We start from the raw sequence: 26,593 nt of genomic DNA, 5'->3' as shown, positions 1-26,593 counted from the left end.
ATAAGTTAAAATGTTCCGTTTTTTTACTCTTCTTTTTATCAATATATATGATTTTATAAGCACTCGTGCACGTTTTCTGACAAAACTATATTGTATTATAACAGTTTTAATCCAGTGTCTTAAAAGATTGCAACTTTGTTGTTTTTATCTTATTTTCTTTGCCACATTTTAACTGGATTGATTACAAATTATAAATATTTTTTTTGCTGTGCCTTTTAGCTCATGTTTGAGCTTTTAGCATAAGTGATCCTCTAGATTTTGTGCCAATTTGATTGTGATTATTTTGATAACAAAAACATGTTGCTATTTAGGGGCGGATCTTAGGCATTTTTAAACAGTACACCCATACTTTAAAGGTCTGTAGTTTTTTCTCAGTAGTTTTTTATGGGGGCAGAGAGGAAGGGATGTCCCCTCCTGTACGAATATTATCAAAAAGACAGAACTGTATAAAGGAAATATTTGTCAAGCATTTACATTATTCTTAATGCCATCATTAAAGGAAATTACACAAGACTTTAACCTGTTCAGTAGAAAGTTACATATCTTACACAGTCGGTTTAGGAAAGTTAAGCAACCAGCCATAAGGCTTTTAATTCTTATTCCTTATGTCAAGACATAATATTAATTTGTATGACCGAACATTCTGCAGTTATAATGCCTAGGTACGCCCCTGGCATCATTCCATGTTTACACATTTTTCGCAAGTGAAATGTTTAATATTAAATATCTCACATACAGCTAAAAAAAATTGGTTTAGTCAAAGTTAGCCAAGATATTTATTGATAGGTGAATAATAAGGCCACTATAAATAAATTGCTAGATTTTCATCCCCACCCGCTCAATCTTTTTTACGCTGCTCCTTAAAATAAATATTCTCAAATCAACAAATTGAACTAGGGTCTGTATTTCTGTATCTGTACAGTACTGTCAGGGAACAGTGTTTGTTCATACTTATGGTGTCAATGTATAACATTCACATGTATAAAAGGAGAATTGTTATGATGGTGTAACTAAAGATATCCTCGTTTGATGCACTTTGCTGCTGAAGACTTTGAAGTACTCATCGTGTGCCAACCATGGTTGTCGAACACCACTAAAAGCAGCCATGTTCTCTTTCCAATGTTAATCAATGATGCTCACAAAACTTGGTAAAAATAGTTGTGTTTATGAGTATAAGGTAAATAAATCATCAAAATTCATCTTCATGGAATAAAAGGCCGTGATTCTCAACGCTTGCTTTCACATTGAAAGCTATAATTGAACTCAGGTAAGCGATAGAAGACTTTCATGGTCTCTTCGCCCTTTTTTTAAGCAAAATCTTTGTAACAAATTAGTAATTGAAATCAATTTACCAGCACATACATACTGATTTAAGTTTTGGAGTATTTCATTTTGTAACATTACCCATTTTGCTTCACATTAAAATTAATCACTCAATAATATTTTCCGTTATAAAATTCAAGTAAGGTATTTCCGCTGATTTTTACACTATTTCCCCTGATTTTTATAGTATTTTCTCCTCATTTGACAGTATTTTCCCCTTATTTTACAGTATTTTCCCCTCATTTTACAGTATTTCCGGTGTTTTTCCAGTATTTTCCCCGTATATAACAGTATTTTCCCCTCATTTTCCAGAATTTTGAAACCTTTCCTCATTTTAGGTTTGTTTTGTTTAATTTATTTAATATGATTTTGTTTGTAAGCAATATAAGTACATTTATATATTTTTTCATTATTAAACATACATATTTACCTCTGCCCATTTTGTTATCATTCCTGTGTAAGGTCAAAATTTATTCTATCCAATGATGACTTTTATATTTACTTTTCAAAGGTCGTGTATCCACAAGTGAAAATGTCATTCTTTGTTATCAATTGTGAAATAAATTTTGATCTTACACTGAATTTTCGATAAATGTCAATTAAAATGGCATTGTTTGGAAAATGTGTTAGATAAAGGGCTTGGTAGTTGACCCGATATGGGATATACGGGGCAAAGGAAATCATATAGGGTGATAGCAAAGCTCCAAACCAAATATGGTCACCTACTCACCCCTTAACATATGTATCACGTTCATAACCTGTATACATTGATCAAGACGCCTTCATATCTGGGATTTTCTTTATTTATTCATCGGAATCAGAAAATAGACGCCATTTTTGGTACGATATATAGATAGTGTCCCAAAATGGAAAAATATGGCGTCACCATGTGACCAGTCTTGGACTGGTAGTGTTGCGTCATTCATGTTGGAGGGGTGGTATTAAATTAGCGTATGTTTTGATGTCATTTGCCGATGTTGTTTTCAAACCGCGTACAAAGTTTCTCTTATTAAGCAATATGGTATCAATATCTATTAGAGCAGTGTAAAAACAACAACATTTGTATTATTACTGGAGTGAATATAAAAGCAGTGAAAATAACTTGATATTTCAACGAAAAGCATAAAAGAATGGCAGTTTTTGCAATAGGGTCATGTTTCACCGACAACACAGCCGAAGGTACAAACAAGAAATAGTCTTTAACATGAAGACTATCAAATTTTTTGAGGTAGCCTACAAAGCATGTCAAACACACAGGGATAACATAGTCCATTGTGGCCTGCCTCGTCATCATCCCACTTATGTTTACGATCAATGAAATTTTAACAGCTAGGTACAGAGTTCTCAAACTTGGTATGCAAATGGTCATTGTCAGTAGGTGATCAATATTGGTCTGGTCAATAATTGGTCAAGGTCATGATAACACGTTTATATATGACCCTTCCAATTTATGTTATTCTAACGTAGCTTCATTATTAATGAATGATCACCAAAGACACCTATAAGGACATAATGATAAATAAAAAAGTGAGGCAATGCAGTAGTATAGGCAGTTATGAATAATGGGGCCATTACCGAACACACCTATCATACCATCACATTTTCATATCAATATTTCTAAGTTGTGAACTTGTGATAATATATATTTCGAACACAAGTGCTTTAATTGTAATTTAAGGCAGAGTTTATTTGATTTTGCAAGTAAAACGTTAAAATAAATTTGTGATATTCACTATACTATAGTGCTATAACTTATAAGTGAATATCACAAATATATCACTCCAGTGAACAAGAACAACATGTTACATCTCAAAAAGGACACCAGGCTACAATGTCACAAAAATACTTAGTCTTTTCTTAATCTCAACTCATTTTACCTTAAAACAGCATAAAATTATTCAAAATCTTATATTGTTTTTATATTTTTAAGGCATTGTTCTCTCATAGAAAATGTTGATCAAACACTTTGGTCAATATTTCAAAGACAATCGACTGTACAGCAAAGAATGAAATTGAGTAATAGTAAAACTCTTTGTTTTTTAACAATTTCTCTAGTAAATATTTTGCTCTAGAAGGTTTTTATCAACATAGTCTAGTTTATATTGTGGTTTGACTGAGGTATTTTTGTAATATTAGGCCCATTACTTAGTTTCTACATAGAAAAGACAATCAAACCTCATTTGTACTAGTTTATAGCTGTTGTCGCAATCAAGCGAACACAAATAGTACATGAACATAATTATATCAACTAATCCAACAATAAAATAAAAGCTGTTTAAAGTAATATTTACTTCAATCATTTTTAATGTTATACAGTATACAAAACATGGGCTCAAAGAAAGGCAATATATAATGAAATCATACAATATAGATCACAAATATCTCACAAATATCTCACAAATATCTCATATTGATGAGAAAGAACATTAACAGTTTGAAAGACTTGCAAATTATGTACATATAAAGCCAAAGTAATGGCTTAGGAATTTCACTAAACATAAATGTCAACCACTAAATACATGTAATTATCACATCAAGCAGCTCTTGGTTAACATTAATTATGATCCTCACATGGAAGCAATCCATAGGAGTTGTGTACTTGTAGTTAGAATACAACCTACATTTTCAGCCAATCAAATTGCAGATAGGCAATCATTAAGTACTAGGCTTAATCATTAAGAGTTTCAACTTTCACGAGTGTGTAAAAGTCCGCCAACTGCCACTCATCAAATACACACTCCCGGAGTCAGATTTTGCGTCGACACTGTTTCATCCAATAAGGTTGTATTCTAAGACAGTTAGACCACCTGAAGTAGCCATACATGCCATATCCCCCGGAGGGAGAAAAAATCCCCCGGAATTTCGACCCATCCCCCGGTCTCCCGGAGGGGGATGAAAATCAAGTAACACTCACTCCACCCATTCTTAACCATTAAAATGTTACTTCATGTCATCTACGGTATCTATTACATATATTAAAATAAAGGGGGAATATAAGTTGATGCAAAAACTCTTTTTTTATTGAATGCATTATCACTCATTTAACTTTCATGATCAAAACAAAAAACACATGATTTGTGTACAGTTAAAGATGCACTCTTACTCCCAAATAAGATTAACCACAATTGATACAATTGTTTTAATATACCAAAAAGGATGAAAATATTTCGAAAACAATGGTTTTTATGAAGGATAATGAGTTTAAATTTAAAGAAATTTGCACGATAGTTCTACCTTATAAGACGATAGTAAATCACAGTAAATCTTTAAGCATTCACCAATCATTTAATATTTTTGCGCTTTCACCTATTTAATAAACCGTTACAATCTTGTTATCAGTTATTATTTTCCATAAATGCATTATTTTGTAAGAAGTTAAAGGTTGATCACTCAAAATTTATGATTATTAAACAGATGTATGTATTGATTTTGAATAAGAGTGTCACTTTAAAAACAATATAAGCCTTTATAAATGTTGCTTTGTTTTATCAATAGCTAGTCGTTGCCACAAATTTCCCAGTTAAAAAGCGCCAAAATATGTCATATGTTTCTTCCACCTGTACCAAAATCCTACACTTTTTTGTTTTGATCATTCAAGTCAAACAAGTTAAACATGATAATGAATTAAAATTTAAAAAAATATATATTTTTGCATCAGCCTATATTGTGCGCCTTTAAGCATCATTCAGTTAACATTACTCCACATGAAAACAATGCAAATGAGTAATTCAATAATTGCAGATAGATTAAATTTAGTGGGGTGCATACCAGGAATTTCAAGATATTTTTCATTTGACTACTTTTGCAGGGTTTTAATATTTGAGACATCATTATTTAATCATTTAAAGACATTTTCAAATTAATACTTGACTAGGTTTTAAATTTTTTACATGATCGATTCATAATCAATTCATGAAAAATTGTAAAATATTGTGAAATTAAACTCTCCCAATTTTAAAGATTCTACAATACTTTACCTCTTTTTCAGGATACTTGCAGCATTATTCTAACAAGAGCATCGCAGAGTGAACAGTAATGTTCGTCTGTTGTTTTTCACACAATAAAGGTGCACAACTCAACAGTTATTAAAGTCAGAGTTACCTGCCTTGATATACATGTGTACCAAGTTTCATATGAATATCTTCAACTTTTTAATAGTTATGGCCAAGGTTAAAATTTTGCACGACAAAATGCCACAGGTGACACCAAGTCAATAACAATATCCAAACTTTTTTTCTACAAAATCAGACAATCCACATATAATGACAGATTAAGTCCAAAATAATTTGCTATTTTAAAAACATAAATTGTTATATACCTGGGTGTATTTACATATAATGTATATATAATGTATTTTTGCCTCAAATGCCTCTTACATGTATATTATGGGCATCACCCATCTAACAACCTAAAAACAAAACAACAACAACATTAACACTATTTAAAAAAGAAAAACAGAAAATATCTGCTTAAATACAAGACACACACAGCTTAAAAAAAAAAGTTATGATTGAAAAATGTGCAACACAAATTGATGAAAATATGAACTGGTCACAGATAGATAGTCACAAAAGATAATCTGACATTTAAGGACCTTGCTCGTATTTCTTTTTATGCAAGAATCTTTTTACAATTAAAGTAAATTCTATATAGTCTAAGCAACCTGTAAAACAACCAGACTACAGACTGAACATGTTTGTATACATTTCATACATGTATCTTATTAAATGTTTGTGCAACTTTTTTCTGGTTTGAAAACTGATTACCATCCTAGCAACCAAGGAATTACTTAACAGTATTTAATCAATATCATAAAAAAATATCATGGTACCGTATTTACAATGCATGAAAAAAAAAATCAGCATTTATAATGCTATGGATCTGGGAACAAGCTGTATAGCAACTGATAAAAATCCCTTTCCATACTCCTGGCTAATATAAAAACCCTAACATGAATTATTGTCCCTCATGATAATGGCTTTCAAGCACAGATTGCAGCAATGAAATTAACAATTAAAGGTCATGCTTTTTGGTTTTTGAGTAGAAAAAACAAACATGACATTTTGATGATCCAATTGGTCTTTTTCCAGCAGTCCATTTTAAGGTATAGAAGAAATCGCACAGGGCTCTCTGACAGCCCAGATGACAAAATGGTGGTGGTTATCATCCAGTTAATGAGCACTGTGTTGGTTACAAATGAGTGACACACACAAATGAAATATACTGTGAAAGTAGACCTGTAATTTATACATGCACATTAGCAAAAGTTCACTCACTTATTAATTGTCTTAAATATTTGTGCCGCATTTTTTTTCTAGATGAAGAAATGATGAACATTTTAGCAACCAATTAAAGGGACTGTACACCAGATTGGCACAAAAAAAAAATAATTCTGTAACAAATCTCAGGACATTTATTTAATAAAATGGTTTACTCTTTGATATCATAATTGTGAAAAAAAAAATGGTTCCGGGGTCAAACTGGGGTCGCCAAAATTGCAGTCCAGTGATGTATCCACTATGGTACGAAGGCTTACTCTTAATGATTGGAATATTTCAGCTATATACCTTACTTGGTAATATCATGCGATAACATCGACTAGCCAATCATGCATACGGAATGAATTCTACTAGGTAGACATACCTAGTAATCTTTTTTAATGGGAAAATACAAAAAAACTGCGAAAAAATAAATCAATTGTAAACTATGTGGTACTTCAGTCAGTAAGTTTCAATGCATTGTACACATTGATACCAAGTTTATGTCAGTTTTCGACAATTTCTTCTTCTTTTTTTCGCTATTTCATCATACGGAGTACAGCCCCTTTAAGTACTCTTGGCTTTATATAAAGATCCTAAACTGAATTATTCTCCCTCATGGTTATGATTATGGCTTTCATAAACAGATTGCAATAATGAAATTAATAATCTAAAGGTCATGCTTAGTGATATGGAGTTACAGAAAAAAACAGGACAATTTGATGGTCATTTGCTCATTTTTTCAGCAGTCCATTATAAGTTTTAGAAGAAATCACACCGGGATCAAATGGCAAAATTGCGGCAATTGTCAGCCAAATATGCCCACTGGGCAGGTGATGCATGAATAACAAATACAAATGAAATATGAAGTGAAAGTAGTCCCTCACCCGTTATCAACAGCTACAACTCCCGATATAAAATGATACCCGATGCTTGGGAAAAATCGAAATATGTAGGGAATTAATGTTTAGTTTATAAAGGCTTACCAAGTATGTTGTCACTTGAATGAAGTGTAATTGCTAATAAAGACTTTTATATATTACCATCTCTATGACAACTAATTAGCACTGGTTTGAGAAATCTGTAGTGATTTTCTGAGGACAAAAGACTGGAAATGGCAACAAAAGTTCTGTCTGACTGTAGTTATGTAAGTCTTAGTTAGTAAAACACAACACTAATATAAGTTTGCACCTACAGTATCACAAGTATTAGTGTTTAAGCCAGGTTTTAAAACTAGCAAAGTGCTGCAGAAAATGAACAGGGTACTAAGGGAGAGAAGGACTCATTTGATTGCACTTCAAAAAAACAGAAGTACAGGAATTATGATAAGCTAAAATAGTATTAGGTTTCAACGGTCAAATCAGTAAAGTTTGTATGTATTTTAAGTCAAAGTACACGTTTGTATCAATACAAAAAAAAATATTTGACTCCCTTAAGCATTTAATTTTTTGAAGGCTGAAAGGTGCCCATGCTGAAATCAGGGCAGAAGGGTGCCCATGCTGAAATCAGGGCAGAAGGGTGCTTCCAAAAAAGGGCAGGGTGCAGAACCCTTCCATAACTCTTAAGCTTAAACCCTACGAATGATGGTAATAATGCTATCACAACAACGTCTGTAATTATGGATCAATCTATGATCTCCTCCTTCCATTTATCCTCGTCTTCCTTCCTGGCATCCGGTTTCAGCTGGCTTTTGAGTCCGGCAATCACGTTTGACGCAGCCTCCGGAACGGTGATGAGAGGCTGTACCATGGTTGGTGGAATCTGCCGGAGCACGTGCCCAACTGTCCGCATAACCCCTCGTGACTCATCCTGCTGTGCTGCACTGGCCATGTTACTAGCTGATTCCGAGAAACCCTGTGATATCAATAATAGGCTTAGTGTACTAGAACAGCATGTGACAAGTGTCTTGCACAAATACATTGTCACAAAAAAAACCTCCAATTAAAGTCCGAACTAACAATTTTTATTAACAAAAGTGAACCAATTTTGACCTGTTTAAAAAAACACCACTTAGTTTGTTTTTCAGGAAAATTTTGATAGCCCTTATGTTCTTGATGTCTTTATTGATTATGTGGGTAATATCAAATATCAATAATAAGAAATGAATGACAAGAAATTTATCCATCGGGCCAAATAGACAAATAACAAAATAGACAGAAGAAATAAAATAATGTTAAGGGAGGTTCCTTAAAAAAAAAAAAATCCCCACACAGTCTGTTTTCTTGCTAAAATATTTTCTTCAAAAGAATTTTCTTTGTTCTTTTGTAAAAAAGGATAAGGTTTGGCATTGGGAAAGAGGCTGAACTTTGGCCCCAAATTGGTTTAAAAAACCCCATAGCAATTCATACCTCTCTGAGAACGATGTAAGCATTTGAGACCCCCTCCCTCAGATCAGCTGGTTGGCGGGGGTAATAGCCACGTCGTCGGGGGCCGGGGGACACCATGTCAAACGTCAGCTCAGCACACCACTGTCAAAATACATAATGTGATGAAGATGAAAAATATTGAGTAAAATGGACTAAGAAAAGCAGCAAATAAATGTTGGTCATCAGGATGCTGAAAAAAAACGTATAGCTTCTGTACTGGTATCCCATTGATCCACCAAGTTAGCTCAATCGGTAGAGCGTTGGACTGTGAATCAGACAACCTGGGTTCGATTCCCGGGCCGACCAGGTCACTTCTGTTGTGATTGGTTATGAAATCCTTTCTACGACCATTCGCACTCTACCACTGCCCCAGGCATGTACAGAAGTTGTCAGTTCCTTGCAGAGGTGAAGGCACCTAGTACTGGTTAACCTCCTGATAGTCTGCCCAGGATAGGTGTGCGGTGGTTGAACTGTCACTCTGGGGCCCTTCGATGTGCTAACACCGGGACCCCGAGTATAAACTACTAACACCACCCATTGATAGTAAGACAAGTATTTGCTACACAAGCTTCTGTTAAATATAACCTTTCATCCAATGTGAACATGGTTACTATTGTTGGACTCAATATATTTGGCAGACAATTGAAATTTATATTTAATCTATTACATGTACAAATCAAAATACAATCAACAAGGAGATGTCACAATGACAAATGCTCCAGGAGTGCCATCCTGTTTGATTGATTATGAAATTACGATCAAGACAAAGTTACATGTGCCAAATAATTATCAAAAAAACCTTATATGCTTTATATGCTCTTCTTCAGAGGCATTTAAACAGTAATCTTCGAAATGACATCAAACTAATGTCACAGTTTCCTCATACCTGTATGCCCTGCACAAGTCGGTTAGTGAGTTCCAGCACAGACATCGCTGTAGACATGGAGAAAGATGACGCCCCACGTTGGATCCCCCGCATAATCCGCCCATCCCTCCGGTATTGCTCCACCGGCAACCAGAATAGGTCCTTCACACCATACGCTATATTCAAAATACAACATACATTACATAAGTGTTTATATATTGACTTCATCAAGCAGAAAGGGGTCTCATAGACAGGTTCTGAAAATAAGTTTTCAGCATTATATGTATTATGTTTTACATAAATTAATGTACGGTAAATAATCTTGACTGTACCCATGGTCTTAAAAACAAATCACTCCCAGTACCAAGGAACTATAAATATAATGTCACATGTAAGAATGAAAAAAATGATGTTTGGATAGATATCTTACACAATATTTCCCCCAAAAAACTTGGTTTAGAATAATTTTGCATGATTGTAAATGAAAGGAATCACTCTTGAGTCGGTTTCCTTCGCAGAAACCAGTACTGTGTCTGTTACGAGAGGCAATGAGAAGTAGCCCTAACGGGGCTGGAACCCACAACATCTTAGGTGAGGGGCGGACACCTTTACAACTAGACCACTCTCACCCATTTCAGGGATTAAGGGATGTTGGTCATGTTCAGGGTAGATTTAGAAAGGATGTCAAAAATAAAAATGTTATTAAACTAACCAGTAGTTAAGTAAAATATTCATTATTAAATCTGAGCAAACTCAGGCAGTTACTTCCCTCCGCATAATTGAATCTAATTTAATGACATCAATAAACACTAATTGGGCTTGCACTCAAACTCTGGATAATTGATACCCTTTAATTGCTTTAATTGCTGCAATATGCCTAATAAGGCTAATAATGGCATGCAGCATGTCGTAAATGTCGTGACATTTTGAACACAGGCTGCAAGTGACAGGAATTAACAAATGTTTTATGACAAGACTTCAGCAAGGATTAATGATGTTGCACAGTTAAAGGGACTCGCTCATGCTTTTGGACCAAAAATTAGTTTTACCAAAAGTGCATCTGAAAACACTTATTATATAATTATTATACTCTTTGATACAGAAATTGTAGAACAAAATACAATTTAAGTATAAAAATATATTCTAGTTTTAGTAAGGAGCGGACCCACGCCAGTACAGACAAGAAAAAAACAACAAAACCGCCATCTTAACCACTTGGCCACAGGGACTCATACATAACTTGATGGATATTTTAACCTTTATTAAATACATTGAAAGCATCATGTGATAATTTCAATCAACCAATCACGCCAGAGCCTTTTTGCTGAATTGCATTAGCAAAAAGTTAAGAAATCGTGTATTATAAAGACAATATGTGAGCATAACTATATCAACATTTGTTGAAGGGTTCCAGCTGTCAGTATTTCAGTTTTAACACTCCTAATATTTGCCAATGTTTTCGTATTTCAAAAAAAATCTGTAAAAAGTGCATTTTATAAACCATGAGCGAGTCCCTTAAAAGCATGTTGTATTGGTAGCTCAGCTTCTTTTGCTATCAACACTTCAGGCTATTCAACTTTTTCTGAATAGTTCATGATAGTATGTCATTACAGGATATATATATATATATATATATATATATATATACATTATCCCAAATCCTTAAGACAGATAATAAGGCTCACCAAGCTGTACAAATGCATGCACAGGTCCGAACCCTCCGAGAATTGTGGGTAGCTGGTTGAGGCGTATATCAGTCAGCCATTCATTCCCACAGTACATCAGCACCCGGTCTGACCCAAGCAACCTGTATAAACAATACATGAAATTAACAATCAATAGTAATTTTGTCAAAATCAATTCTTGAAAAAACATCATTTAAGACCCTCTTTCCAGGACTTCGGACCTTTTCAACTCCCATTTATTTTCCCTTCAAAACAGAAACCTTCCCTCATAGTGTCACAAACATTTATACTTTACTTTTTATCTCTCCAATTGGTTAGGCCAAAAAAAAAATTGTTTGTTTAGGGTAACCTTCCTAAAATTTCTAGGTAGGGTAGGTAAGGATTTTTTTTTCAAAATCTGTCGTAAGTTCAGAGTGTTTTCTTGCACATGGCAGTCTTTCCTTCATTACTGTCATTGCCTGACTTTGTTTTATCATATAAACAATAATTCTGATTAAAATCTGCATTTATCCGCCCTTCGTAACTCTTTATTCGCTAACAAATATTTTTTTTGCTCAGACACGGAAAAAAATAGTTAGGGTCGGCGCATTTTTATAGGTAGGGTCGGGTCACCCAAAACGGACATATTTTTTTGTTTGGCCTTATTGATTTTATTAATAAATGCTGTATGACTATGAGTAACAAAACGGCCTGATAAGGTATTTCATAGTTATAAAAAAGTGACGCCAATTTGCAAAATTGTGTTTGTAGAGGCAAGAAAATATTTGAATATTCACTGATCATCGATTGTTTTTGATTTCCAATAATCAATAATCAGTCTTTCTCAAGAATCATTAATTAAAGGTTGATTGCATACTTCATGTGTTCATGCAATGCATTTGCACTTCTTGGGAAAGTTCGTAAAATAGTTAAATATTTTGTTGTGTATTTATTGTTAAATACAGGCTATAGGCAACATATATTTGTATAATAAAAAGGTGATAATAATAATGTGTTAAACCCTTGGCTTATTCAAGCATTTTGAAATAAACAATGAAGGCAAAAACTTCTTGCAGGTCATTCAATATGAATGTCAATTGTTTTCTGTGCAGTTACAGACTGCCATATCCCTGACAAAATTAAGAGCAGTATCTATTTTGCCTTATGACAAAGGATTACAATTAAACAATGAACAATAACTCAACATATATCTGCACCCAGAGTTATGGTTCTTGTGCACTGCACTTACCCTTAATAAGATCTGTCTGTATATAAAAGTTTAAAGTCAATACCTCAAAGATTTTATAAGGTATGCTCCTGATAAAATGGCCTGGATGCGCACACACACACACACATGCCTGCATGTATCATTACTATATCCCCTTTGCCTTTTGGCACGGGACAACAAACTAGGTGAATGTAAATATATGACAATGGTTATTCTCGTTGTGTTGTTTACATGTAATTCAGTCATGAGGAAATCTTAGCGTACTTTCCACAGAGAAAACCATATACCCTAAGCCTTAATAACAGATATGAATCATTCCACAGACTTACCCTTGTTTATATGAGAGGCGTTTCAGCTTGAGCTCTGCTTTGTTCAGTGATACGAGCCCTCCTAGACCAGCTAGGGTACCCTGTAAAAGGACAAGTTCAAATCTTACAATGCTAAACACTACTCATTATCAGGTACTTGTCTCAGATTTTGACTGTTTTAATAGTTCAGCTAAATAATTCACTATCTAGCCAATTTACCAAGAAGTGTATCATGCGAATCATGTTTCGAAACTTTTATTCTTGGTGGTTAAAAAAACAAATTGTATTGAAAGACTTCACTAGGTTTATTTCAACTAGCTTCATTCTTTTTAACAATGGGTATTTACTTGATCCAGTTGTTTTTTGTTTCAAATTCCACAACTGCTATGAAGATGCATGTCCTAAAAAAGATTTCTGTAGTGAAGTTTTAAATTTTAAAGCAATTTTAAATATTTGTTCATTTTTTCCCAGCGTCCACTGTGTGGGGGTTTTTCCCCTGTTTTTTTTGTATTTTTTGGCCAGCCTTCTTTTCTATCCCAGCGTCCAATACACAGTACAATTCCAAAAGTAGTTTTTAGTAGATTTTGTGTTGTTGTTTTTTAAACAAGTGTGTATACTTACATGTTCACTGTCAAATTTTCCCTGGTAGTCCAGCATAATAGGCACATCAGGGGAGAACACAAAAGACCTGGAATAATGTCAAGACAGCTACATTCAGAGAAAGATAACATAACAGCAGAACTGAAAACCGTAATTCATTGTCGATCTTCCAAACAAAACCTTTCCCATTATAACCTCTCTTAGGCCTCAAAAAAAAATGATTGTTTCAGTAACATCCCTACCAATTACTAGGTATGGTAGATAGGGAGTTTCTTTTATTATTATTTTTTTCAAATTTACTTCATGTCAAGATCATTTTCTTGCAAAAAGCACTTTGACTTGCAAATATCACTCATATATTGCTGTTTTAATTTATTTTGTCAAAAATTAATGACAGTTTATGTTTAGAAAAAAGTTGTGTTTTTGGTTGGACTCTTTCTTTTTGCTGAATTTTTTTTACTAGGGTCGCTGGATTTAGATAGGCCAAACCATTATTTTGTTAAGGCCTTACATGCAATTTACTAATAACTTTCCAGTAAATACTTAAGTATGATTCTGCAGTTTAAACAATGTAGCTGGCTTCCAATTTAGCTAAAATATTTTATATGCACCAAATATAAATTCAATTTTAACATGGTCTTCATCCTTTTCATGTATTTGTCCAAGTAAAGCAAAACCTCTTACTTAAAAAACACCGGCTGAGAAGTGTGGACAGTGTCAGAAGTGATCGTATCTGAGCTGGACACACTGGACTTCATGGCTGACTGACCACTAGACGACAGGCTACCTCGTAAACTTGCCTGTAAATAAACATACAGGAACTTCATTATGCATCTGGATAGCATTTCAGTCAAGGGTTTAGGGAAGCACAATGCGCAGTGGTAAAACTGGCTGTAAATAAGCTCTTTTGAAGGCTCTCCTTCCTTTTAACTAGGGTGTCAAAACTAGCAACAAATGAAATATAAACCAAAAGCATCCAGTTAACTTTTTCATTTAAAAAAGCACTTTTTTTGGATGGGGTCCCTGGAGCAATCAGATCCGAAGAAGTCTGCTAATCTGTGGTCAAATCACATCCCTCTCTCTTCAGGGGACAGAGGACCAAATTGTTCACAAGTATACTTCTTTCCACTACAGTTGCTGAGTGCTATAATAAGGCATTGTTAATTTACTCTACAGCTCAAATATAGTTTGTTTTTTCTTAGAAAAATTACAGTACAGTCGAACCCGCTGGCTTTAACTTCCAGAAACCAGCGAAAATACCTTGAGCCCCGGGAAATTTCGAGCCATGCGGAAATTCTTTCCTTCATTAGTAAGAAAGTGGTCCTTTACATCCAGTTTGGACCAACAAGGATATCAAACCAAGCGAGTTCGAGCCAACCGGGCTCCAGTGTACATACATGTCGCTATGTGGATCCTATATACCTGAAGATCTTGAGTGAATTCGTCAAATTGCATTAGAAGATCTTGCTGGTCTTTGATGGCCTCAGGAGGAAGAGGTTTGTTGACTGTGATTACAGGAGGAGGGGCGCGGGGCGTCTCCTGGTCAGGGGGTGGGGCACTGCCAGGGGAGGTCACTCCTGCATCCCCACCGGATAACTCTGTGAAGAACCTCTTCAGGAAGAAGAGTGTGTCCTAAAACATTGGTAACCAGACAATAATACTGTGAAGTAAATATTTCTGCCGACATTTGAGCATATGACACTGGTTCAATTATAATTTTCAATTGATCTTACATAAAGTGCAATGCTCAGTAATATAGTGCAACGCTCAGTAAGTATAAAAACTTAAAAGTCATGGAAGTCCTGACCTGGCAATCTAGTTCCTTTTATTTGCTTTTAATTTTTCTTTATTTAACATGTATATATTGAACATCAAAATTCAAATTTTGTACACTTACATCATTTGCGTATGATATATTGAATCAGATTTCAATGAAAGCATAGATTATAAAGTTTCTCTCCATCGGAAATAAATAACAAGATTTGCAGTATTATGCATAGGTTAGATGTTCATATACATGTTGTTACTTGAAAAACTGTTATAACATGCAGACTATTGACTTGATAAAACTTGGGACAAACTAAAAATCAACGTGTCAGTTATGTATCGCAAGATTACTCTCTACACTCCTACGCACAGGGTACAGAAGGTAGAAAATTCAGCTCTCTATGAGCTTATCAAATAATGCTCACACTGAGCCAATTTCTGACCACTGTGCGCAAGTGTCTACATTGTCAGAACTGCAGATATCACATTACCTGGTCAATATTAAGCCTGAGAGGCTGTAGGGAAACTTTCAGGGCACACTCCTCCTCTGTCTGTTGAGGGTTTGGCCGCGTATGTATAGCTCGTATGTGGACCTGGGAAAATATAAAGATGTATAGAGGGCAATTGTTTGTGAAATTCATTGCTATCTTACAGTTAAACAAATATTTTTATTAAATGCCTTAAATTGGAATTAAAAGTCATTAAATTACAATTTAGAAAAAAACAAGGGCTGTCACAGAGAAAGCGCACTCGACTATTATGCCACTTTTCAGTGTAAAGATTAAACAAGAGGGCCAAATGGCCCTGAATCGCTCACCTGTCATATATTGCACATTCTTCCATTATATACAAATATTGAAAACCTAAGCCTATGAACACGGGGCGTGGCCAATTTTGACCCCAGGGCTAAAGTTTGAACAATCTTAATAGTGGTCCGATAAACAATGCTTCATACCAAATATCTAAGGCCTTCGCCTTTTGGTTTCGGAGAAGAAGATTTTTTAAGTTTTCATCATATACATATATAAGGAAACCCATGACCGCCCGGGTGGGGCCATTTTTTGACCCCAGGGCCAAAGATTGAACAATATTGGTACAAGTCAACTAGATGATATATCATGCCAAATATCTAAGCTCTTGTCACTAGTTGATTTTACGTGTGTATCTATATATGTATATTTGTTATTAATTGTTGTATGTGGCCCATATTGAAAATTGGTATGTGTACTAAATATGTTATCCAGTTTAAATTAAGACGTTACTTGTCTTTGTGAGTTCGGAGAAGATTTTTTAAGTTTTCACTATAACACATATAGAGAAAACCCATCAGCCCCGGGGTGTGGCCAATTTTGACCCCAGGGCCATCATTTGAACAAACTTTGTAGAGGTTCACTAGACGATGAATCATGCCAAATATCTAAGCTCTAAGCAACGTAAGTTCAGAGGAGATGATTTTTGAAGTTTTCACTATAAACATATAGAGAAAACCCATGACCCCCCAAGGGGGCGGGGCCAATTTTGACCCCAAGGCCATAATTTGAACAATCTTTGTAGAGGTCCACTAGACGATGAATCATGCCAAATATCTAAGCTCTAGTCCAAGTAAGTTCAGAGGAGAAGATTTTTTAAGTTTTAACTATAAACATATAGAGAATACCCTAACCCCCCGGGGCGGGCCAATTTTGACCCCAAGGCCATAATTTGAACAATCTTTGTAGAGGTCCACTAGACGATGAATCATGCCAAATATCTAAGCTCTAAGCAACGTAAGTTCAGAGGAGATTTTTGATTTTTTTTACTATAAACATATAGAGAAAACCCATGACCCCCCAGGGGCGGGGCCAATTTTGACCCCAGGGCCATCATTTGAACAATCTTTGTAGAGGTCCACTAGACGATGAATCATGCCAAATATCTAAGCTCTAGTCCAAGTAATTTAAGAGGAGAAGATTTTTGAAGTTTTAACTATAAACATATCAAGTATATCCCTGACCCCCCGGGGCGGGGCCAATTTTGACCCCAAGGCCATAATTTGAACAATCTTTGTAGAGGTCCACTAGACGATGAATCATGCCAAATATCTAAGCTCTAGTCCAAGTAAGTTCAAAGGAGAAGATTTTTGAAGTTTTCACTATAAACATATAGAGAAAACCCATGACCCCCGGGGCGGGGCCAATTTTGACCCCAAGGCCATAATTTGAACAATCTTCGTAAAGGTCCACTAGACAATGAATCATGCCAAATATCTAAGCTCTAGTCCAAGTAAGTTCAGAGGAGAAGATTTTTTAAGTTTTCACTATAAACATATAGAGAAAACCCATGACCCCCCAGGGCGGGGCCAATTTTGACCCAAGGGCCATAATTTGAACAAACTTTGTAGAGGTCCACTAGACGATGAATCATGCCAAATATCTAAGCTCTAGGCCAAGTAGGTTCAGAGGAGAAGATTTTTTAAGGTTTTCACTATAAACTTATAGAGAAAACCCATGACCCCCAGGGGCGGGGCCAATTTTGACCCCAGGGCCATAATTTGAACAAACTTTGTAGAGGTCCACTAGACGATGAATCATGCCAAATATGTAAGCTTTAGGCCAAGTAAATTCAGAGGAGAAGATTTTTTAAGTTTTCACTATAAACATATAAAGAAAACCCATGACCCCCGGGGCGGGGCCAATTTTGACCCCAAGGCCATAATTTGAACAATCTTTGTAAAGGTCCACTAGACGATGAATCATGCCAAATATCTAAGCTCTAGTCCAAGTAAGTTCAGAGGAGAAGATTTTTGAAGTTTTAACTCTAAACATATAGAGAATACCCATGACCCCCCGGGGCGGGGTTAATTTTGACCCCAGGGCCATAATTTGAACAATCTTGGTAGAGGACCATTTGGTTCTCCTACCTACCATATATCAACGGCCAAAGCCTTGTGGTTTGGGAGAAGAAGATTTTTAAAGTTTTTCCTTTTGTTTGCCATGGCAACCAGAGTTCTGCATGGAATTGAATTCTTTGAACAACTTTTATAGAAGACCACCCAAGGAACATCCCTATGAAGTTTTATTAATATTGGCCCAGCGGTTAAGGAGGAGATGTCTTTTAAGTAAATTGTTGACGGATGACGCACGACGCATGACGCACGACGGACGCCGGACAAAAGGCGATCACAAAAGCTCACCATGTCACAAAGTGACAGGTGAGCTAAAAATTTGGGGAAACATGCATGGATCATTGTAAAATCAGCTTAAAATGATGCCTGCGAAGATTTGTGTAAAATTCAAAAACATTCAGCCTTTATTAAGGTAATTAAGAAGCAACGCATTATACACAACAATATCTTTTTCTCTTGCAACTGTATCATCGGGTGTCTAGCCCCTAAAAAATTTATATGCATATTCAAAATTAACATACAGAGTGTGGTGCACATACCATATTAGCGTATGTCTGTTTTGGCATGTCATTGGAGGAATACTGGTAAAGAAACTTGTTCATGCGTGACGTGGAGAGTTTGTCCCTGATCTCCAGGTCGCTAATCAGGAGCACCTGTCTTGACGCCGCCTCTGTATGGGTGGGGTACACCTCATGTTGCAAACGGACCTGAAATAAAAGGGTGGAATAATTATTGGCCCTGTAAACCCTTGACCTTAAGTTCACAAATCAGGAGCATCTGTTTTGATGCCATCTCTGCAAAAAATGCAAGGAAATATCACTCAAGGTTTATTTATAATTTGCAATTATTTTATCAAATTTCTAGCCTTAGTTTAAATTTCTAGGTTTTGCACTATTTCATTGATGCGATGACCCGTATCTTCATCTTACTTTATGCATTGACTCTAGCTTAAAATAAAAGTTCTTCAAATTATCTCTGAAAAATATTTCTGAAGCTTAGGCCAATATACATTAATTACTAGATTAGCATCAACACCATATGTTTGAATAAATGCCGTTCCCGGACAGTACCAGACATATGTTGTTCAGCATTTTTATCTGAGACATTAAAATTTAAGGGGGAAAAAAAGGGGGCCAGTAATCTTGCAATTAATATATTGTCGCCTTATAGTTGCATCAAACATATCTACATCCCTACCTTGGTAAGCTGGAACTCCATACACATGCCTGTATTCCTGGAGGGGCCTCCTCGAGTGTGCAGGGTCTCCCGTTGAATGAGAGGGGCCTCCCGACCTCCTGCCCGGCCCGACCACAGGTCCACCGGCGACCCGCGCTGGTACGACACTGTCATACTATCCCTGCAGGAAATAACAAAACAAATGTTGCATTTTGTTTGAATGATCCTTTTCAGTATACCGGTACATGTATGTTGAAATATTGTTTACTAAATGACAAATAAATTGTTATTGTACTTTTCATAAAATATATGCATGTTAAACAAAATGACAGCAAATACATGCATTCGTAACTTAGCACATGCAGTTTATATAAAACATGTTTAAATGACACTGAAAATACACTAAGTTAACTCAGTATCATTTGATTTAAATCTTAAAGAATGATGTTATATCTTGCTGCACATCTTTGATCCCATTGATGTGTTTCCTTGTTTCATATCTGTACAGCATGTTAATGTAAGACTGCTCATTATCTGACATCCATGTTTGAAACATAGGCATTACACAACTGATAATTGTGCAATATAATCACCCCAGGCTGATGCATGCGTGATATTTCAGTATGGTGTAAAAACTGTGAGATGACCCAATTCAAAACAATAAGCGATAGATAGGTATGGAATACCGAATCAGGTCTGTTAATTTGACTTCAAAATGGCGATAAATTTGAAATACAATTTTTCTGTTTATTGATGTAAATTTCAATTAAACAACATAGAAAAGAAATGGTAACCAAAAACAAAATTTGAAACAACGATAAATTTGGATACACATATTTTGGATTAACAATGTTTAATGTACAAGTACAATGAGGTGAACAATACAGTAATCTCCCAGTCAGCCAAAGGCTTCAGTGTGTTCAATGTTTGTGAGGTGACTGGTTGGTATAATGCACGGTGTACCTCAGTGGTCTGTACTAATTGTTCAGTTTTAGCAAACAAGGTTGAAATTATGTTCTAATAAACATCACTTTAAAACTGACCAGTGCTCCATCTAGGCCTAAACAGCAGGGTGGGGCACAACACTGCCCTTTTTTGGCACCCCACTGCCCTTTTCTGGCACCCTGCTGCCCTTTTACTCCACCCATCAAGAGTCAATTTTCAGAAATAAGTATAAAAATAATAAAATACATAATTTTGACACTGAAATAAAGATAACAGTATAAAGGCATTTATGACAAACTATTAGTATTGTAAGTAGTTACCACACATACACAATAAGAATTGAAAATTAGTCCTTGCAACTGTCACATTCAAATCTTAACTTAAGTGCCTTTCTGGCCTACCAACCTGGCCTTTTCAAATCCTGGTTACAGCAATCCTTTACTATACATAAATTGTGACTAAACAAATACAATTCAACAAACCTTGACATTAATAAATATGCATTGCTTCAAACACCTACATAGTTGACAAATATGCAAGTACAGGGTAGAAAACTCTGCTCACCTGCTTGTAGACACACGGTCCTCTGAACCATCAGTCTGGGTAAGATCTGACCCCCCATAGATATGCCAGATCAGGGTAACTTCCTTGATGGTGTAGCGAATCTCCGGTAGAGGAAACGTCTCAGGAGACTTCAGAAAGTCTGTGCGTCCCACCGGTCTCTTGAAGAATTCATCCTTAATTTCTATTGGCTCCTCTGTGAGGACACGAATCAATGGCTCGCTGTCATTGGTCTGGGAGAAATAAAAGACAATAGAAAATTATCAATACTGGGCTGATGAAATGTATCCCTTTAAACATTGGTGCAATAAGTATACTCATTCAAATTTAAAGACAAACAAAGAATTACTTGTCGGTTGAAAGATATTTTTCTACATTAGATTATGCTTTGGTGACAAATACACACAATTGGCAGATTGCTCAAAAACTTAAAAAGTCAAAAAAGTTATTAATGTCATTCTTGTTAACTTTCAACTCGTATCTGCTATGGAAGTATAATGGGTACACTTGTGATCTTCTGTACTTCTAACAAGATCTGAGGCAACTGTTTCAGCTGTACTTGTTTGTATTTGAATATGAGAGCACATTGTCAAATAATTCAAGTTTAAAAGATAATAACAATGTTGTTAATCATGTTGTTAAGTTTAACAAAGTTCTGAACAATCGGCCTATAATGAAGTTTCTACTCACAGCTTTTCCCCATGCAGCATCCTCGACCATACAGAAGTCGTCGCTGCCATCATCATCGCTGACGTGGCCCGACATAGTGCTGCTGGAGACACTATCGATGTTCTGGGTAATCACTATAGGATCGAGCGATACCGGAGACTCAGCGGCACCATTTGTGTGGACAAAGAAAACCTCTGTCTTCTTGCGTGCAATCTGGGAGACTTCAGGGGATACTGTAAGAGGAACAGCAATTATTTCAACCTGAGTAACGAAACGGATTTCTGGGTGGTGGTCACCAAGCTGGATAAGTTGATTTTTTTCCAGGATCTCTAGCTTCACAAGACCACACTCTCTAACAACATTGTGCCAACTAGAGTGACTCAGCATAAATTAATCAAAATAAAAATAAATAAATTTTAAACTGTAGAAAAAGGACTTGTTGTTTTTTTAAAACAGTATGGGATATGAACCCATTAGGATATCCTTTCTCTTTTCTAATGTGATAATATACCAACAAAACCTCATAATTTAACATTCAATACAAAGTATGATTAATCTCTGGAATTAGAGTGATAATAGAAGACATGTCGGATTTTAATTTCTCATTTTATTTTTAAGCATGAAAAACAGAAAATTCGGCCACAATTAAAAAATATATTCTTTGGCATCATACAGCCCATAATTTTAATCATGGTAGGTAGATAGGTAGGTAGGCTTTTGTTTTGGTGTTTTTTAAACTTTCTTACCCTTAAAGCTGCACTCACACAGATTAACAGTTTTGACTTTTATTTTATTTTGTTGTCTCAGAATAAGCTGGTTTTAGCTCAATGCCCTCAATTGAGTCATATAAGATAACTCACGATTGAACAGATCTTTATTGTATGGAAAACTGCAGCGCGCATGCCATTAGTAACACTTTTACCAATAAAGATAATTTTGTCCACAGTAAATATGGACAACTGCGATCCGATCTTTTGTCATCAGTCTTACATCACTGGTTTCCAGTCATTTGAGGGGAAAACTGCTTGTTCCCTGACAAAAAAGTTGTCGAAATGGTCAATCTGTGAAAGTGCAGCTTTAATACCATAATGGAAAATAATAAAAATGAGACAACCAAAGAGGCTTTTCGTGCATATTTTTTTAAATCCAAGGGTAGTGCCAAACTATTAATTGTTGCTGTAATCCCTCTGACAGTGTGTTATTTGTACCATGTCCTGAAGACTGGTTACTGTCGGACGACTCAGCCATGGCCTCCGACATCAGGCAGTGTAGATGGTCCACACTGGAACTCGTTAATGGCTCGCTATCTTCAACGTCTGACTCCTCTTTACTCTGTTACAACAAGAGAAACAATATTACTCATCACCAGAGCTTCCATTAAGAATTTAAAATTGAAAGAATGAACTTCCTCACCATCAATATTGGAAGTTGTTTACTGAAATGTGGAAGTTTGAAGTCTGGCAAATACTACAATTTGTTATACAAATTTTTAACTTTTGTGTTAAAAATTAAATCATTGACAACTAAAACTTGCCAGCTTTATATTATAGTAGATCATGCTACTTCAAGACTGATTGTAAATATAACCATAACTTTAGGTGACATTGACACAAGGTTTTGATATTTTGAACTTCTGAGCCTTTAACTTTGGAAGTTTTCTCAACAGTTTTTGTACTTCAAAGGAATCAATTTTGAAAGTTTTAGCCAATTTCTTGTTGGCACAGAGCTGTCCTCGCAACATATATACATGATGTTATAGGAGTAGTTTATCTATTAGAAGCATACCAGTGATGGAGGGTCTGGCTGTGAATCTGGTGTCCCCAAATCTGCCCCCTGTGGTGGATGTAGGTCGCCGTCTCCAGCCACATACTGCAGCAGGTTGATGATGGCTGTCAGGGAATCCGCACACGTACGGATGTTCACCAGGTTAGACGACACTGAGAGATCAGTCTTTGGGAAATGCTGCAAGATACAAAGCCAAAAAATGCTGCAAGATACAAAACCAAGAAATTTGAACAGTGCTTTCAAATCATTATATTTTACCAAGTAGTGAAGTAAAATACATGCACATGTATATGACTTAAATCAGTATCAGTTAGGGAGTAGATCTCAGACAGATGTAGATCTTTGACAGTCACAATTTTTTGTTTGTTTTATTTATTTTTACAACAAGTGCCTGTTAAGATATTTAAGATGTATCACTTATTCAAAAACAATAACACTTGTGTCTTATTTTCTTTCATTGTGGTCTATATAAAACAAACAAGGTCAGACTGAAAAGAGCTGAAGTTCACGGTTCTTCTATACTTTAACAGGTCAGGAAGGTATCTTGATTTTCCTTTCAAATAGTGTCTGAAACCTACTCCCCAACTGGAATACAAGTCAATACTTGAGCAGGTGGATAGCTGTCTGTACGCAAATACGCAGTTGCGTAATGAAATTTTGACAGGTCAAAGTTTTTGTCATAGTGGAAACCCAGAATTTGAAAAAAAAAACGAAGGATGATACGGGGTGAAGGGTTTAATATGCTGTCCGTCCGTCATCGATATGCGTTATCTTAAAATGGCCCTAGCTACGCACCTGTTGAAAGAAGAAATAATACTTATTTTCATTCAATCTTACTTTATAATGCACAAAGTATAAATACATGTGTACAAACATGTTTTGCAGTCTACTAAATGAGTTAATCAAAAGAAAAAAAGAGTTAGAATACAAAGCATGGCCAGGAATATTCAATGTTGTCATGAACTGATGATATGCTAGAACATGTGTAACTATTTAAGGATGTTTTTCATGCAGTTTGATAGCTGGAAGGCAATCTTGTAAATTCCTATGAAGGGAGCTATCAATCCTGAATAAATTTACATTTTAATGGTTAATAATTGACGTTTATCAAACATTATGCCCCCTGAGCACCGTAGTGTCAGGAATAGTTGGACAATTTCATAAAATATGCATGGACGGAAATGCCAGCTGATTTGTCACTTCACATTGGATGCCAAGAGGCAGTTTCAAGATTATGATCAATGTTCATTCATTGTTTACCAATAGTAGATACAGTTCTGACTGACTGATATTTGCAGATGAACATGAAACCTCTTGGCAGCAGTGATTACGTATGACTTAATATGATTGGCAATTAAAATGTATTAGTAATATGACAATAGTCAACTTCTTGCAACATATTAGCAATACATGTTAGTTAATAATCACTACATTTATAAAAAAAACTTGTCTAGAAGGATGATCAAGACTGGACAGTTGAAGGTAAACTATATACACATCGAAACTAGAAATAATTGTGACCTTGACCTTTGGACCGAATGACCCAAAAATCAATAGGGGTCATCTACTGGTCACTCCCAACCTCCACATCAAGTTTGAGGACCATAGGTCTAGGCATTGTCTAGTTACCACAAAGATGAGCTTTTCACATTCAATGCCACTGTGACCTTGACCTTTAGGTCAATAGGAGTCATCTACTGGTCACATACACAACCTTAATGTCAAGTTTGAGGGCCATGGATGCAGGCATTGTCAAGTAATCGCTCAGACAAGCTTTTCACGATCAAGATCACTGTGACCTTTACCTTTGACCTGATGACCTCAAAATCAATAGGGGTCATCTTATGGTCACACCAAATCTTCTTTTCAAGTTTGAGGGCCATGGGTGCAGGGATTGTCAAGTTATCACTCAAACAAGTTTTCACCCTATTGACCTGATGACCTCATTTTCAATATGGTTCATCTAGTGGTTACACCCAACCTCTAAGTCAAGTTTGAGGACCATAGGTCCAGGCATTGCTGAGTAATCACTCGTACAAGTTTTGGTCTACCCAACCAACTTACTGACTGACTGACCGACCGACTGACTGACATGTGCAAAACAATGTACCCACTCTTCTGCAAAGAAGGCCATAAAACTATGAAAGGTTATTGACATTATACATTTGTATAAACAAATAGCTGATAATTGAAACATCATATATCATTGGTTAAATCTGAGCACAATATTGAAATAAACGATGACATCATAACCCCATGCATGTCATATAATTTGAACGTCAAGTTTTTTTCTACAAAAAAGGCAAAAGTTAATATTCATACAACACACATGAAAGAAACTGTAAAGCTAAAATATCTCACTGGATTGTTTCCTGTGTTGGACCGCAGCAAAATCTCCAGCCGACTGATATCCGCCACACAGACGTAATCATGCCGAAGATCTACATTAGACTTCCGCACATGACTCCCGATAAACAATGATCCTTCCTCCAGCACAAACCTGGGAAATATATGCACTGTATAGCAACATCTTATGTATTTAGTGCTGTAAATCATCAAATTATTTCAAGATATAAAACAAATATCACATTCATGGTCATCCATACAAAAATAAACCTGTTTATTATAATCGTTCACTAGTAATGTGTCCATAGGATGCCCCCATATGCTGCATTTGTCACAAAAGCAATGGTCATTTCTTTGTCTATTGTCTATAAATGTGCATCAAAATTAAAAATTATGAGTTCCACAACTTGATAACATACCTTCCTAAAAGATCTTATGAGAGTATGACTAATAATTCTGAAGTTATGAATGGCACAAGTTCAATAGTTCAAAAATGCCAATTTTTGCTAATTCAAGAGCCATTACTCTGGTTGTACTATGTGCAGCAGGAAACAAAACCCCAGGTCCACAACTTCATCGCCTGAACAACATTCCCCAAAGTTTCATGACTATAGGTGAAATAGTTTTTGAGGTTTGATCAACACACGTCCAGAAATGCTAATTTTTGCTAATTCAAGGGCCAAAACTCTTTTACTAAGCGCAGCAGAGAACAAAACCCCAGATGCACAACTTCATCAGCCAATTTACCTTCCCCTAATGTTTCATGACTCTAGGTAATGTAGTTCCGGAGATTTGAGCGACACAAGATGCAAAATTATCAGACAGAATCATGGACAGAATCACGGACG

At 35.6% G+C, this 26,593-nt stretch overlaps 1 protein-coding gene across 1 annotated transcript in view; it reads right to left on the bottom strand.

Annotated features, from left to right (window-relative positions):
• Positions 1–3,499: 3,499 nt before the first annotated feature.
• LOC128209936 (autophagy-related protein 2 homolog B-like) overlaps positions 3,500–26,593 on the bottom strand; it is an 84,519-nt gene continuing 61,425 nt past the window's right edge. The window contains exons 26-41 of the mRNA XM_052914209.1: positions 25,761–25,899; positions 23,400–23,576; positions 22,823–22,946; positions 21,636–21,847; positions 20,949–21,178; positions 19,461–19,620; positions 18,803–18,970; positions 15,871–15,972; positions 15,035–15,244; positions 14,297–14,412; positions 13,634–13,700; positions 13,034–13,113; positions 11,498–11,619; positions 9,834–9,988; positions 8,930–9,049; positions 3,500–8,435 (exon numbers count right to left, since the gene is read on the bottom strand). Coding sequence (XP_052770169.1) covers positions 8,205–8,435; positions 8,930–9,049; positions 9,834–9,988; positions 11,498–11,619; positions 13,034–13,113; positions 13,634–13,700; positions 14,297–14,412; positions 15,035–15,244; positions 15,871–15,972; positions 18,803–18,970; positions 19,461–19,620; positions 20,949–21,178; positions 21,636–21,847; positions 22,823–22,946; positions 23,400–23,576; positions 25,761–25,899 — 2,413 coding nt within the window. The 3' untranslated portion in view covers positions 3,500–8,204. The remainder of the gene's footprint in view (positions 8,436–8,929; positions 9,050–9,833; positions 9,989–11,497; positions 11,620–13,033; positions 13,114–13,633; positions 13,701–14,296; positions 14,413–15,034; positions 15,245–15,870; positions 15,973–18,802; positions 18,971–19,460; positions 19,621–20,948; positions 21,179–21,635; positions 21,848–22,822; positions 22,947–23,399; positions 23,577–25,760; positions 25,900–26,593) is intronic.

This window comes from Mya arenaria, chromosome 11, assembly GCF_026914265.1.
Source record: "Mya arenaria isolate MELC-2E11 chromosome 11, ASM2691426v1".
Classification (NCBI taxonomy): Eukaryota; Metazoa; Mollusca; class Bivalvia; order Myida; family Myidae; genus Mya; species Mya arenaria.
The sequence above is the reverse complement of the archived record's forward strand: the minus strand, read 5'-3'. Positions and strand labels throughout refer to the sequence as shown.